General features: G+C 40.7%; 1 protein-coding gene across 1 annotated transcript in view; it reads left to right on the top strand.

The window, feature by feature from the left end:
• HS6ST3 (heparan sulfate 6-O-sulfotransferase 3) overlaps positions 1-12,993 on the top strand; it is a 274,023-nt gene extending 261,030 nt beyond the window's left edge. The window contains exon 2 of the mRNA XM_007667975.3: positions 9,439-12,993. Coding sequence (XP_007666165.2) covers positions 9,439-10,147 — 709 coding nt within the window. The 3' untranslated portion in view covers positions 10,148-12,993. The remainder of the gene's footprint in view (positions 1-9,438) is intronic.
• The last annotated feature ends 4,320 nt before the right edge of the window (positions 12,994-17,313 follow it).

Here is a 17,313-nt window from a genome sequence, read left to right as displayed (position 1 = left end):
CCCAAAGTAGATTTACTTCCCAGATCATTTTTCCTAAGTGGTTTTCTCCACACATCTCCCACTCCTCAAGTGGTTATTCATTCTTCTCCACATCAAGCAGAAATTCCTGATCATCAGCTTTAAGGCATTCTATCAGCTTTTTTCCTCCTACTTCTCCATTCCCTTCTTCTACAGCACCCCAGTTTGCATGCTTCATTCCTCCCAAGCCAGTCTTCTCACTGGGCCTCATTCTGGTCTTTCTTACTGTCCACCTCTTGCTCACATCCTCCTCCCTGTCTGAAATTCCCTTCTTCACTTTGAATATACCACTGGTCTCCCCAGCATCAGAGCTCTTCTGAAATCACATTTCCTCAGGAGACCCTTCCCAATTAATATCTCATCTTCTCACTTTATAGTTCCCATAAATGCCATTTTAGCACTTGGTTACTATGTAAACATTTGGGGATTCATTCAACCCCACAATACTTTTGTCTGTATTTTTATTCTCTGTAATTCCCTCCTATCTGTAACTTATTTTAGAGTTTTCTCCTCCTGCACAATTTTAAGCTGTATGAGGGCAAGGGAATATGACTACTCCTTGTTGTACTATGGTGTTTAGTTTAAGACATTCTGTAGGTACTTAATGAATGCTTTTAATTGAAGTGACTCATTCAGGAGAAATACACCTGCTAAATCATTATGGGCATCCTTTTGAGTTCTCACCCATTTATCACTGGTAATTAGGGGGTGGTATTGTCATGTATTTCAAAAGTCACAACCATGTTCTTACTTCAGTGCTGATATCTACCTAATATTCTTTCCTTGGCTAATAGTTATGCTTCCACTGCTGGATTCAGTACAATATTCATCTTCTGGATGATAACTTTAATAAATAAATTCTCCCCTTTCCTTAAGAAAGCGGTGATTCCAAGGCACTTTCTGATCAGCACCCGTCGCTGCTCCTGGGATCGGAACCAAATGCGACTCAAGTGGGTCACGCACCGGTGACCATGTCTGTATATTCAGTCTGGAGTTTTGCAGTTCTATCTCACGGACTTTAGTCACATAACCTGCACGTGGGTCCAGAGCAGCACCCATTTCACCACTATTTTCTGACAAACATGAGCACATTTGGAATGTCTGTAGTACCTAAGAGGCTCATAATTGGTTTTTCAGCCAGTTCTTAGTTTCAAACCTTAGTTCCAAATTACTTTGGAAGCTGGTCTGCCCTCATCCCCACTGCCCTTACTTGTATCAATATCCTAATACTCGGTTGCTTCCCTTACCTCAAATTCATTTTAGTGTCTGTCTCCTCTCCTAGACTGTAAGCTCCTTGAGAGTAGGGATCATGTCTACCAAATGTACTGTTCTCTCCCAAGTGCTTTGTACAGTGTTCTGCACAAAAGAAGGGCTCAATAAGTATTGCTGATTGATTGCTTGATTCCCTGCAAGCCCGGAGCCTTGTCCACCATCTCCTGTAGGTTTAGAAGTCAAGTGACCAGGATTGTCCAGCAGCCTTTATGAAGGCCTCACTCAGCACAGTAAATCAGTGTCAATTAACAGTATTTATTGAACACTTACTGGTGTTCTCAGCACTTGGAAGTCTATAATACAATAGAGTTGGTGGGCATGTTCCCAGAACATAAGGAGCTTGCAATATAGATGGGGAGACAGATATTAAAATAAATTAACACAGAGGGGAAACACAGACATCAACTAATAAGAGCAGATAATCCATTTACAAGTTTTTAAATAAAGCATATGCTCCCCCATTTTTCATCCTCTTTCTCCCTCACTTCATTCAGGATGACTGGGCTTGCTGCCTCCTCTTTATTTCCCCGGTGGTGGGTGAAGGATGGTGATCTCTTTTTCTTTATTGCTTTGGAAAATGCATTATTTCCAACCCTGACCCTTATGTCCTGAAACTTCTCTTTCTGCATTTGTTCTGCACTAGATTCTAGTCCTGTCTCCTGTCTTGGAGCTAGAGGCTGTATTTTAATTCGCTGTTCTTATGTGCCATACGCTACAGATTGAAAACAGCCTGAGCATCTTCAAGCTTTCAGCATGAGCTGCACACCTGCAGAGCTAATAGCATTAATACTTTCTGTCCTGCATTGTTAATTCAGTCACCAAGCTTCCATCCTCAGTGATGTCTGAGTTTTCAGGATCCAGGCTTCACTTATCTGAAAATGTGAAGCTGTGTTTTATATCCTCCTTGTACTTCAGAGGCCAATTTCTTTTTTGGCAGAATATGGGGCTTACAGGCTTACAGGCTTACAGCCCGCTACCCGTTCCGTGACCTTGGCCACATCACTTAAATTCTATGGGCCTCAGTTCCCTCATTTGTAAAATGGGAATGCAGTAGTAATAATTGTGGTATTTATAAAGTGCATACTATGTGCCAGGTAACGTACTAAGCACTGACTGTGAGCCCGTTTTGGGGCAGGGATTGTCTCTGTTGCCAAATTGTACAATCCAAGTGCTTAGTACAGTGCTCTGCACACAGTAAGCACTCAATAAATATGATTGAATGAAAACAAGCAAATCAGGTTGAACCCCTGTCCTACATGGGGCTTAAAGATTTATGTTCTCCCTCCTACTTAGACTGTGAGCCCCATATGGGAGAGGGCATGTGTATGGCCTGATTATCTTGTATCTACCCCAGCACTTAGTACAGTGCTTGGCACATAGTAAGGACTTAACAAATACCACAATTATCATTCCATGAAAGAGAAAGCATTATGTTTGTTTTTTTTCTGACTTAGGCTCCAATCATTTCTCATGTTAACTTAGCAAGTCTGATGACTGCCCCTATACTGCATATCAATAGATAAAACAATTTGTGGAAATTCATTCCTTAAAATGTTTTCAATCCTTGACCTGGTTCATAATATTTGGAAATATTAGAGAGCCCTCTTGTGGCTCTGATTGGACTATCTAAATTAGGGAAAAATCATGAAAGTAGGTAAAAAATGATTTTCCTTTCTGAATTTGACATTTTAAACTTCATTCATGTACCAGAAATAAGGATTGTAGAAAGTGCCCCTTTCAAGAAAAAAGAATAGTCATGCCTTGCCTTGAATTTGATCATTACCTCTTGTTTGGGAGAAAATATAAGCCCAAGTCATAACCCATTTGTAGTAATTTTTGGAGTAAGCATATTAGGAATGCCTGATTCTGCCTTTCAAGTATTTTTACATGCTTTTAATACATGTATTGATTTAAGCCCAAACTCCATGCAGCTCTGGCTAGATTTGTTTTGAAAACTACCTTGAATTTGTCAATGATTATTATCTCAGATTTAGACTCATCAAGTATACTGAGAAAGAAATGCCCCCTAATGTTGTCTTAGTGATGATAGACATTCATACTTTATGACATATCTGACCCAGTAGCCTGGAGACTATTTGCAATTTAAGCTACTGGACACAGTGAATGATCAAATAAAAAAAGCATTTCAAAGTTTCGGCAGAACAAATTGATTTTTTCCCCAAGAGATTCAAATGTCTGTGTGTATTTTTAATGTCTTTTGTTAGGTGCTTATTCTGTGCCGGGCTCTGTACTAAGCAGTGGGTTAGGTACAAGCTAGTCAGATAGGAAACAGTCCATGTCCCACATGGGGCTCTAAGTTTCACTCCCCATTTTAGAGAAGCAGCATGGCTTAGTGGAAAAAAGCATGGCCTTGGGAGTCAGAGCTCCTGGGTTCTAATCCCAGCTCCGCCACTTGTCAGTTGTGTGACTTTGGGCAAGTCACTTAACTTCTCTGTGTCTCAGTTACCTCATCTGTAAAATGGGGATTAAGACTGTGAATCACACGTGGGACAGCCTGATTACCTGGTATCTACCCCAGCGCTTAGAACAGTGCTTGGCACATAGGAAGCACTTAACAAATACCAGCATTATTATTATAATGCATCACAGGGAAGTTGAGTGACTTGCCCAGGGTCCCACAGCAAACAATTGGCCTAGCTGGGATTAGAACCCAGGTCCTTCTGACTCCCAGACCTGTACTCTATTCTTTAGGTTACACTGCTTTTCACTAGGCCACACTGCTTGTCATTTAGAATAATGCACTGTCAATGCATTTTTTATTCTAAATGAGCACAGATGGCCTTATTAATTAGAACAAATTCAGGTAGGTAAAGACAGGAACATGGGGAAGTGAATATGAATAGAAGTAGAGGAGCAGGGCAGAAGGAAGGGAGCAGATAGATGAATGTTAGATTGCATTAGTTGTTCTAGGCTTCTAGTATCACCTATTGTATTGAAATCATGGAGAATTTCATAGTTCAAACAAGTGAGATTAGGAAATGATTATTCCCTCATAATCAGTTGCTCAGAGAAGAAAATTCAGTGGGTATAATACAATAAAAAACCAAACCCAAAATAAAATCACTTTTCTTCTACCTTTACTTCATCCTTTTCCATTATACTGTAGTGACTAAATATGCATATGCAATGATAAAATGCAAATTATTTATGCATTTAAAGACACGTTATGCTTGCCCTAAGTCATTGCCCCAAGTCACACAAGAATAATGACAGAATGGGTTTGTGGAAAAGAGCACACATTGATTAGAAATGAGTGACCCTGAAGGATAACAGTCTATCCATGATCTAGCCTTCCCCACTATTTAATTTTTCAGTATTTATATGTTATGAATCATAGTTAGTTATGGTTCATATAAAGCTAATGTTTGGGGATGCAAGAGATGGTAGTGATAATAACATTATACTTATGGTCTTTCTGTTCATGGCCCTTAGTTTCATTTCTAAAGGAGGATGGAGTTACAGTTTGGTGTTTAGCATTGAAGGTTTCTGTTGCGATGGAAGTCATTGATGTAGGAATATTTTGAAGAGGATTCAATACCTATTCTTCTGCCTACTTAGACTGTGCGCCCCCTGTGGGACAGGCACTGTGACCAATCTGATTAACCTGTCTCTTGCCCAGTGCTTAGGATAGTCCTTGCCATATAGTAAATCCTTAACAAATACCATAATCATTATCATCATCATCCCATGAGCAGTCCTTAACTTTGTTATGAATATCAGCTTACTCATTACACCACTTGTCTGCTTCGTGACCTTGGGCAAGTCACATTCTTCTCTGGGCCTCAGATTCCTTCTCTCTAAATTGGGGACAGAATACATGTTTTTCTCCTACTTAAACTGTGGGCCCCATGTGGGGAAGGAACTCCATCCAACCTGATAAATTTGTATCTACCCCAGAGTTTAAAACAGTGTTGTACACTTACTAAATGCTTAATAAATACCATGATTACTATCATTAGTATTATTAGCATAGACTTTGCTTGTGAAACTGCTTTATTGGTGCACAACTGGACACAGGACATAGACCTTAAAAGGGGGAGGGAAGTGATTCAGCTTAACAATTTGAGCCAACTGAGAGGAAAAATTGGGCTAATAAACAATTTGAGCAAAATTTGTGGAATTGATCCTGCAATAGCGACCTGCATTGGGCTATGGCTCTACTAACAGAAAAACCTTCCCTTGTCCATATCCCACTGCTGGTGCAAAAGTTGCTACTGTAGACTCCCATCCTCAGACTAGAGTGGCCAATTTGGAATTTGGAAGATCCGTGTGTGTGAAGGTAAAGGTGAAACACCTTCAGATTCAGATTGCTGGATAAGGAATTGAATGCAAAAGTATTGGACTCAAGTTGGGGTTGAAATGTAGTGAAAATTCACATACATGTCACTCAAAGTCTTGATCCCAGAGTTCTGGTCCTGACCAAATCCCATCTCCAAAAGATAAATTAGAAAATATGACCTCACTGGTGAAGTGACCTCAGATGTCCTGATAGAATGCATGGTTACTAATCCTCTTTATATAGCGATAATCTATAATTTCTAAATTTAAGTGGGGAAAGGTTGGGGAAAGGAGAGTTAATATAGAAATGCTCTAGATACCTGGGTTGGTCCCAAGATAACAATAGGATAATATGTAAGGGGCCTAGGATGCCTGAGACAGTAATGAGAAAGACTTGCTGACACAAATTGGAAATTGACTAGTACATAGGAAAGTACTACCTGGTGGAGATGTACACTTGTTAGCGAAACTGTATCCTTACCATAGCAACCAGACATGCGTATTGGTAAAGATGACAATTGTTATTCAGTATGGAAGCAGCGTTGCCAAGTGGTAAGAACACAGGCCTGGAAGTTAGAGGACCTGCATTCTAATCTGGGCTCTGCTATTTGCTTGCTGTGTGATCTCAGGCAAGTCACAACTTCTCCATGCCCTTCAACTGTAAAATGGTGAAAATGCTGTTCTTCCTTCTACTTAGTTTGTAAACACCATGTGGAACAGGGACTCTCTCTGACCTGATTGTCTTGAACAGTGCTTGTCATGTAGTAAACATTAATAAATACCATAATTCATTTACAAATTAGTAAAAGATTCAGTTGGTCACAGCAAGTCTTATGTTAATAATAATAATAATAATGTTGGTATTTGTTAAGTGCTTACTATGTGCACAGCACTGTTCTAAGTGCTGGGGGAGATACAGGGTAATCAGGTCGTCCCACGTGAGGCTCACAGTTAATCCCCATTTTACAGATGAGGTAACTGAGGCACAGAAAAGTTAAGTGACTTGCCCACAGTCACACAGCTGACAAGTGGCAGAGCCGGGAGTCGAACCCATGACCTCTGACTCCGAAGCCCAGGCTCTTTCCACTGAGCCACGCTGCTTCTCTTATGTTACACGAGTACATACTAAGCCAGCACAGTGAACAGTGTGGGCAAAGAAGAAAGTGACCAACATCACTCTCTGCTCTGAGGAGCGTTTATGTAAGCTATGGGTGATGAAATGTGAGTCCGAGAGCAGACAGGTGATCTTGCCCCCAGACTCTCACCCCTGGAGTCTCTGTACATGAATCTGCCTGCTGTTGTCCAGGATCTCTTGGTCTTTTGGCCTTTTGGCAGAGAAGGATGCTTTCCATGGAACCAGGAAACTGAGGAAATAAACTCAGCTATAGGCACATATCAAGTGTCATTTGCTGACAGATAGCTTAGAGCTGCTTTGGGCCAGTCCTCAAATTCTACTGACAGGGGATGGTGGAATGAATCATATGGGTTCCCAGGTAACAATTCTTTCTGTTTCTTAGAAAGGATGTGTTGTCCTTTTCTATAAGTTTAACTGTATTAGTGGAGTCTTTGTCTCCATCTAGCTTCTATCCTCTCACCTTGGCCTAATGACCAGCCACTTATTCTTTGTCAATTCTTCTCTCAATTCTTAATTTTCCATTTATTCCCAAGAAGCCTATTAAGGGCAGAGAGTACTTGGTTACTCTGTGATCCATAAGGGAATCCAAAACAACTCTTCCTTTGTCAAAACTTTCAGGGAGAATTAAGATGGTTTGCTTCTGAAGCTTTTTCCCATCCCAAAGTGGGTGAATAATTATGGGTGGGAAGGTGGAGAGTGAGTGAATGATGAAGGGAAAGAGGAGAAAGAGACAAGGAGGAGTGGAGGGAAACACTTAAACTGGTGTCTTTCTAGGATATTCTCTTCTTGTGATTTGACTATCTTATTTTAGTTTTATAGGTATTGTGCCAAGAATTATATCTTATCTGGTGATGTAAAAAACACCTGGCACATTGTCTCACATCCTTCTATGCACAGTAAATATTTGATACTGCCAGAGCTCAACTAATTTAACTGCCTTCTATCTTTAGAACATTTTTGTTCTAAAGAGTGCTTTACGGAGAAGTCTCTCTGCTAGTTAGCTTACACATTGCAAAAATCACATTTTGTACATGAAGAACTGAGGCACAAGAAGTAGAATTTGCCTTTTAAATATACATTTAATCCAGAGAAAGTCAGAATGTAGTCAGGGACAGTAAAAAAATTCACCCTTCCAGGTAAAAAAAAATACAAAAAAAAGTGGGTTAGCAAATTTTTATGTCTGGATTAGGTACGCCCAGCCCACAGCAATTATAGATGTATGAGTCAATCAGTCAATCATTGGTATTTATTCAGTACTGATGTGAGAGCACTGTAGTAAGCTCATGGGAAAGTACAATACATCAGAGTTGACAGACACATTCTCTGTCCTCAGTGGACTTCTATTCTTATATTCTACCAATTTGCCCATCTGTAATTTAATTTCTGTCTCCTCCTTAGACTATAAACTCCTTGTGGACTGGGATCATGTTTACCAACACTGTCATATTATAGTCCTCCAAGCACTTAGTACAGTATTCTTCACACAGTAAGTGCCCAATAAATACCACTGACTGATTGAAAGTTGCATGATGCTAAGCTTGCATGGGGCAGTTTAATTTGCCCTGTTCCCCTAACCCTGGAGAACTTCAGTACAGTCCTCAGAGAAGGGAAGCTCTATTCAGAAGAAGGGGCAAAAATCATCCCTAAACAGCATCTGTTGACCCAGATCGTTTCCAGGCAACTAGCAGGCAGGCCCAGGGCATGTTCCCACAACAAAATTCCCTGGCAGCTTCAGTTCAGTGAACATACTGAGCCCCAACAAAGAGGTAGCACACAAGGGCGTTTTAATTCATAGATAATTTTCACCAACTGGGGATGCAGCAACCCAGGTAACTGAGACACCTGAATGGTCAGGTTATCCAGGTGGACAGTAGCATCCCTTTTGTTTTCCAGATTCATTCATTCATTCAATTGTATTTATATACATACATATCTCTTACCAAATTGGACTTTCCAAGCGCTTAGTACAGTGTACTGCACACAGCACTCAATAAATATGATTGAATGAATGAATATCATATATATATATATAAGCACACGTATATGTATACATGGAATTAATGAATGCTGTATTTGGGTTTTTTAGAGGAATTTGAAAAACTTCCTTTCTTGCGTTGCCAGATTCCATAGGAAGTTATTGCAGCAGAATTTGAAACAAATGTCCAAGTTTGGAATTGGATTCAGGAGGACTTAGGAGAGTAGGATAGTTCAATGGATTCTAGAGAAATGTCATCATTACCTACCCAAAGGTGTCCCTCAATTGATAGGGTGATCCTAAACCCATAGAGTAGATCTCACCATGGACCCACATGCTGTAGGTCTGCTTTAGTTCTAGGGCCTGCTAGGATTGGGAATATTGGGAATAAGAAGAATGACCTAGTTCATTTGTCTTTTGGGGTGTCCTGAAATGCAAATCCAGCACTATCTTCTGAGACTGTCTAGGCAATAAGTAGGCGACAAAATAATTTTCCACCCCAAATCCAGGCTGTCATTTTTCACAGGAAGGAGATGGGGAGAACAAACTCTATGGAAACATACATTTATCTTTATGGAACTCACACTTAATTGTAGCTGCCAGCCATCAGTTACAGCTCGTGGGACATTTTTCTTTGTCTGAACAGTGGAGCATTCAGTTTATTAAAAAAAGAAATACAGAGGGAAAAATGGTCAGAATAACTGCTTTAAAATATTAATTTTTCCCCGATTTATTTCAGAAACTTCTATTACATCACAATGTTGAGAGATCCAGTGTCACGGTACTTGAGTGAATGGAAGCACGTCCAGAGAGGCGCCACCTGGAAGACGTCCCTGCACATGTGTGATGGAAGAAGCCCGACTCCAGATGAGCTGCCATCCTGCTATCCGGGGGACGACTGGTCTGGGGTCCTCTTGAGGGACTTCATGGATTGTGGGTACAACTTGGCCAACAACCGCCAAGTCCGCATGCTGGCGGATCTCAGCCTGGTGGGGTGCTACAACTTGACGTTCATGAATGAGAGCGAGAGGAATTCCATCCTGCTGCAGAGTGCTAAGAACAACTTGAAGAACATGGCCTTCTTCGGGCTCACTGAATTCCAGAGGAAGACACAGTATCTGTTCGAGAGGACCTTCAACCTCAAGTTCATCTCTCCCTTTACCCAGTTCAATATCACCCGAGCCTCCAACGTGGACATCAGCGAGGGCGCCCGCCGGCGCATCGAGGAGCTGAACTTCCTGGACGTGCAGCTGTACGAGTTTGCCAAGGACCTTTTCCTGCAGCGTTACCACTACACTAGACAGCAGGACCATCATAGGGACAGGCAGATGAGGCGGGAAGAGAGAAGGTTGTGGCGAGAGCACCGGACCCACCGATGGCGGAAGGTGGATGGGGTCTCTGGAGGAGCCGTCACAGAGGACTACAACAGTCAGGTGGTCCGATGGTGACATCACCTCCCTCTCCTCCCCTGGGGAAATAGGACAATCGGACTGTGCGGTGGACTGTGGATTTATGCTGGGCTGGTTCTAAGGAGAGTTGTCATGAGTTATTTGGTTGCCAGAAACTTGAGGTGGACTCGGCCCCTCTTTATCTTAGGTTTTCTTGATTTTTAACCCCCTGGGGGATGTTTTTCTTAATGCATTTCAAACCATGTTACTAGACAGAGTGGAATCTTATCATCTCGGATAGGCCTGTAGATGATGGAGGTAACTGGGGTCAATGGGCAGGAGTCTAAAACCAAATCCTGTTTAAATTGATCTGATTCATAATAACTTTGTACAGTATGTTTGTGATGAACAAAAGAGAGAAAACCATGTTACTCTGCAAGCATTCAGAGAAACTTTCAAGTAGGAAGAAAATGACATTCACCCATAGGTCTAGCTGTTGCAGTATGGTTCATTCCCTTGTCTTTGACCTCTGTTGGCCTGAATTTGAATGTGATTTATTACACAAGCAAGATGAGTTTAACTTTGAGTTAATCTTGGAAATGTCATCATGATAGAGCCTTTCTCATCATTATTCCACTGCCTTCTGATTTGTCGTTTTGAAGACACTGGAGTCAAATCAGTTATTCAATGATATTTATTGAGTGACTGCTGGATAGAGAGCATTGTACTTAAGTGCTTAGAAGAATACAGAAGTGTAGTATAAGATATAGTCCATGTTTTGAAGAGTGTGCAGTGTAATGGAAATGCGGGAAATGGTTGGTTCTACCTTCGAAAGAAGTGTATCCTTGGGAGAGGTGCTGTTGGAGATATCTCATATGACTTGATCAATCATTCAATCAGTAATTTTCACTGAGTTCTTACTTTGTGCCAAACACTGTACTAAGTGCTTGGGAAAGTACAGTATAGATAATAGTAGACACAGTCCCTGCTCTCAAGGAGTTTACATGCTTCTAAAGGCTCTTCAGTAGTGGATAATGAGATCATAATCAAATTATTTTCTTGAAAACCAAAAGGAACTGGGGATCAAGGAAAACATAGGGAAAACCTGGTAATGAACATTTTCCAACTCTGTTAGAAAAGGGTATTTTATTATGTGACATTAACTTGGAATAGACCAGCTTGATTTAGTCACTTTCCTTTCCTAATTCAGTATTTGAAGAACGAGATCAAACACACAATGGGGATGCACCACAAAAGACTGCACAAGATATATATGGGTGCAGATTTGGTATTTGAATGTAATTACTCATTCATGGAAGGTAGATTACTGCTGCAGAAATGGCTGACACAAATGAAGCATTTAGGATTCCACTGAGGATAGTTAAAAGGAGCTGGAGGTGGGGCAAGCTGTCACAGAATTCTTCATTGGAATCCATGGCCTTAACAATTGGGAAAAGGTGCCATTGACTGGCAGGAGTAGACACTCAGCTCTTTTTTTTTTCCAACCCTTTCATATCAATCAGTCAATTCATCAGGAATGTTTATTGAGCACTTTGTTCAGAACACTATTCAAGTGCTTGGGGGAGTACAATACAGTAGAATTAGTAGACACAATCTCTTCCCTCAAGGAGCTGATGGTCTAGCAGACACTATAATAAATTACATGTAAGGAAATCAATTGAATTTAAAGATCTGTGCCTAAGAGCTATACAGGTAGGGGTTGGATGAATACATGATTGCCTAGTAGTGGTGGTTAAGGTGACACAGTTGGGAGGGAGATAGGATGGAGAGATGACAGCCTAATCTGGGAAGGCTTCCTGTAGAAGATTTGATTTCAATAGGTTTTTGAAGATTAGGAGAGGAGTGGTCTGATGAGGGCATTAATTTGGGCAACAATAGTTATCCTTGGTTGGTGATGGAATAAGAATAGATATCTTCAAAAGCCTGGCCGAGAAATTGCATCCCTCCTTATTCTGGATCAGAGGAGAGAAAAGTGGGCTCTCTGGGGACAGCTGGGAAAAGGCAAGGATTAGTCAGGCAAAACAGCTGCATTTTCAACAGAGACAATTTGCTTCCAAGGAGTGGAAGTTGGAATTGATGAGCAGAACTTCCCATTTGACTGTTTCAACACTGATGTCCTGCGTAGATAGGATCTGCAAATTACCCTTTCCACCCAGCACCGAGAGATAATCCACTAAGATGTAGGTGGAAAATTTTAAATGATTCAATAAAAATATTCAACATTGGAGTTCTAGAACATAAGCAGTTGACTAGGATGTCTTAAAAGTTGCATCCACCTCAGCACTTAGAAGAGTGCCTGGCACATAGTAAGTACTTAATAAATGCCATTATTATTATTATAGACAAAAATCTACTGCCTTTTGGTATCCCATGTGTCAACACACTTAGCATTCCTGTTCTATGGTCCCTGAGTTGCAGGTATCAGCAGTGAAGATTCTGGATACTCTGATGACCACAATGATTTATTCTTGAGGAACATTGCTTTTCTGTGTTTGGATTGTTATCCCTTATTTTGTTCATTACTTTGTTTCTGCTTGATCATTTCACTCTTTTTGTGATTCCAGTGCACTTGCAGGATTTGGACTATATTTTTTTTCATGAATTCTTCAATTAAATGTTGAAAGGAAAATTCATCTTTTTTTCCCATTTGTTGCCATGTTTTAGGTGAAAGGGTAATTAATAAATGGACAGTAAATTATTTTTCCTTGGGAAATGTTTTCTTTAGTTTATGTGCAATAATATGTATAAACTCTGCTATTAGGAGATTGTATTGTGGCATTATCACCTTTTAAAAAGATAGTTTGTTGAATTGAGGATTTTCATTGATGTAAAGCACAATTTAATGAATAGGATAATGTAATAAATCATTGTGATGTCAAAAATAATTGTTTTCTCATGTATCTGTCAGTAGATATACTGCAAATGGGTTCATTTTGGCTAAACACCTCAAAGAACATGTGGAAAAATGAAATTAGATTAATGAATTTAACTAGGGAGCTTTGATTCTGGGATTTTCTTTCAAACAGCAGAAGATTGAGTTATAATAGATGAAGATAATAATTATAGTGGCATTCATTAAATTCTTACTATGTGTCAAGCACTAAGTGCTGGGGTATATACAAGATAATTAGGTCCCACATGGGTTTCACAGTCTAAGTAGGCAGGAGAACAGGTATTGAACTCCCCTTTTGCAGATAAAGGAACTGAGGCTCCAAGAAGTTAAGTGATTTGCCCAGGGTCACAAAACAGACAAGTGGTGGAGCTGGAATTAGAACCCAGGACTTCTGACTCCCAGGCCCATGTTCTCTCCACCAAGCAACACTGCTTCCCTGATAATAATAAATAATGATATTTGTTAAGTGTTAATTATATGCCAAGCACTGTTCTAAGTGTTGGGATAGATACAAACTAATCAGGTTGGACACAGGTCCTATCCTACATGGGCCTCATAGTCTTAATCCCCATTTTACAGATGAAGTAACTGAGGCATAAGGAAGTTAAGTGACTTCCCCAAGGTCACACAGGAGACAAGTGGCAGAGCCAGAATTAGAACCCAGGTCCTTCTGACTCCCAGGTCTTTGCTGTATCTACTAGGCAACACTTACAGGGAACACGTCTACCAACTCTGCTATACTGTACTCTCTCAAGCCCTTAGTACAGAGCTCTGCCCACAATAAGGGCCCAATAAATACCTTTGATTAATTGATTGATGTAAACTGATGTGCCATATCAGCATGTAGTGGCCTAGAATGGAGTAAGGCTAGCGGCTGGGAGACCAGCAAAATCTACTGATGCAATTATCTAGTGATGATATGTTTACAATTTAGACAGGGTAGTAGCTGTTTGAATAAGAAGAAAGAGATGGAGATGGGAGGTATTATGTAAGGAGAGCTGGCAGAATTGGCAGTACATTCATGGCAGTGAAGAGTCTAGGTTAATAGCAGTTGTGGTCTTCTAGGACACTGAGGATGATGATGTGATTAACTAAGATGGGAAAGTTAGGAGGAGTGAATTTAAGGGGAAAGATGCATAGATCCATTTTTGAGAAAAGTTTCATTCAATCAAAGCTACACGAGCTGTATTTTCTTACTGGGACCGATTTTGAAATGTACTATTTGCTCAGAGGGATTCACTGTTTGAGGTGTGTTTGCCAAGCCAAGCTCAAGACTCTAGAATGTCCCATGTTCAGGGAGCTATCCTGCTGCCGGAACTCTGTTCCATGGCGTTTGGAAGTTGCTCCATTAGAGCAGAAATCAGAGGCCTTTATGAGGCCAACTCTGTTGAGTGAGAAACTGTGTCTACCACATCTCATCTGGGCTCCAAACAACAGTTGGTTATCCCTCAGTGATCTAATAACTCATTATATATGTAGAGAGAAAACGATCCCGTCAGAAGACACTGGACTGTTTACATTTTCGTTTAGAGGATGTAAAATCATTGAGGATGTCATTTTTTTATGATATTTGTTAAAGTTTACATTGAGCCAGGCACTGTTCTAAGCACTGGGTTAGATAAAAGATGATTAGGTTGGACACAGTCCCTGTCCCACATGAGGCTTATGATCTTAATCCCATTTTACAAATCAGGTAACTGAGGCACAGAGAAGTGAAGTGACTTGACCAAGGTCACACAGCAGACAAATGGAGCAGGGATTAGATCACAGGTCCTTCTGACTCCCAGGCCCATCCTCTATCCTCTAGGCCAGTTTTTACTCGTACTAAAATGAGTTTGGTCGATTTATTCATTAAATCACTGGAGTGGCTTTCAAAGTCAAAGACTCATGTGTCATTTCATTTTCCATGGCCATTTTAAATATACAAACCTTTATTTTATATAAAGTCATCAGAGGTGACAATTTCTGTCACCCCTCTAGACTGTGAGCTTGTAATAGGCAGGAACTGTGTCTGTGGTTGTACTGTACTCTCCCAAGCGCTTAGTACAGTGCTTTGTGCACAGTAAGTGCTCTATAAATATGATTGAATAAATGAATGAAGGTGAAAGTAAAAACACTTTCTAACTGGATTGTCATTACCGCTGGCTGTGGAGGCAGTGAAATGTTGTTGGATAGACAAGGGTGTGTGGTGGGTAAGAAGGGCGACAGTGTCAAAGATGGCTACCTCGATGCCCAGGTTGTCAGGACACACAGTGCTGCCAGTAGAGGGAACAGAGTGACGGGAGCAGCACAGCTTTGTGGATAGAGCATGGGCCTGGAAGTCGGAAGGTCCTGGGTTCTAATCCTGATTCTGACATTTGTCTACTCTGTGACCTGGGGAAGTCACTTCACTTCTCAGTGTCTCAGTTACCTCATCTGCAAATTAGGATTGAGACTGTGAGCCCCACTTGGGACAGGGACTCTGTCCAACCCAATTACCTTGTATCTACTCCAGCACTTATTACAGTGCCTGGTACATTGTAAGTGCTTAACAAAAACCATAAAAAAGATGCACAAGAATCCCCATGCTCTAAATTTCAGGAGCTTGAGTAAAAATGAGGGGGTAGGCCTGTGGCTGCTGGCAATCAAAGAGCCACTGGGACAAAGACAGGCACTACAGCCTTCCTTTGGCCATGACCGCTATGGTGAACAAATTTACACACCAGAAATAATAATCATTATAGTAAATATTAAGTTCTTAATAGGCACCAAGCAGTCTTCTAAGCCCTCAGGTAGCTGCAGGATAATCAGGGCAGAGACATTCCCACATGAGTAGACTGTAAGCCCGTCAATGGGCAGGGATTGTCTCTATCTGTTGCCAATTTGTACATTCCAAGCGCTTAGTACAGTGCTTTGCACATAGTAAGCACTCAATGAATACTATTGAATGAATGAATGGAGCTCACAGTCCGAAAGGGAGGGAGAACAGGTATTTCAATCCCATTTTACAAATGAAGAAATCAAGGCACAGATAATTAAAGTGAATTACCCAAGGTTAAAAAGCAGGTAAGTAGTGGAACTGTTCTCTTTCCATTAGGCCACACTGAGGCCGTTCCAGATTTTTTTCTTTTACCAGACCTGAACTCCAGTCCATTACATTTTACTTCCTCCACTGGTTATCACTAGAAAAGAAGGATGGAAAACTGTGTCTTTAAAACCTTGGTGTATTGAAATCCTGTAGACATTGTTATTCGTATGCACTGTTGATAAAAAGTGTTCTATGTGAAATTTCTATCAGTGGAAATTCTGTTCTTACTGGAAAAAAGAGGTTTTTCAGTTTATTTTACATGATGGACTAACTAGAGATAAGAATACACACATTTTGTTCTTATTTAGTCAAAAGCATTTATCGACCTTATGTAGGAGAATTAGGAAAACTAAAATCACACCCAGCACGGGACTCTGTTCCCAGTGGATGCTCAATTATGTCGTTGGCTGACAAAATGAATTTGCACCAGGCATCTGAGCAATGTAGGAATTTTAAACAGACAATGCATTTTAAATGGCTTTTCTGTGTGCTAGGCAGCTTGAGAAATCCAATTTTCTTGGAGTCCAAGACCTTGCTGGATTTAATTTTTTTTCCCATTTTAAATAATCATACCATTAGTCTATTGGATCTGCCCATGTTTTTTCATGTGAAGAGGAAATTTTTGTTGAATTGGTTAAATTCCCCAGGTTTTTCCAGATTTAGGATGCAGTGATTTGCTGATGTCCATTTGCCCTTTCAACTCTTACCTAAGTTACCTATGTTCATGACCCTAACTCCCTAGCTGACTAAAGGTGAGTTTGATACCATTTGAGTTTTCAGTTTATTGTGGTTGAGCAAGACTCCTGAGCCTTTAATACCTCCCTGGGGGCAGCAAGGAAAGATGAGTAGGGAAAGCAAAGATTGATGAAGAACTGACAGATTTTGGGTAACATGGACAAAGTCCTCTCTTTAGCAGGAAGAATTTGTTGGGTGCACATTTGTAGTTTCATCCATATAATCCCTGGATTCCAGGGCCCTTTTGGGAATGAGTCTCAAGGAGGGAAAGACCACAAAAGACAGAGTTGGAAAAATAAGGTGTCCAAATCTGAGGACGCTTAATATTGAAATGCCCTGGAGCCAGCCTCTCCCTGTGACAGAGAAAGGTGACTGTTCACCCACGGGGGTGGCCCCTTCATCCATTGCTTCCAAAAGAGATGTAGCATCAAATCTTAATTTAGGACCCCCAACTAACCAATTCCCAGAGATAGATGTGAGGACCCCTGGACCAGAGTGAGAAAAATGTCT

This window comes from Ornithorhynchus anatinus, chromosome 10 (genome assembly GCF_004115215.2).
Source record: "Ornithorhynchus anatinus isolate Pmale09 chromosome 10, mOrnAna1.pri.v4, whole genome shotgun sequence".
NCBI classification, from domain to species: domain Eukaryota; kingdom Metazoa; phylum Chordata; class Mammalia; order Monotremata; family Ornithorhynchidae; genus Ornithorhynchus; species Ornithorhynchus anatinus.
Note: the sequence above shows the minus strand (reverse complement) of the source record. Positions and strands in the feature narration are given on the sequence as shown.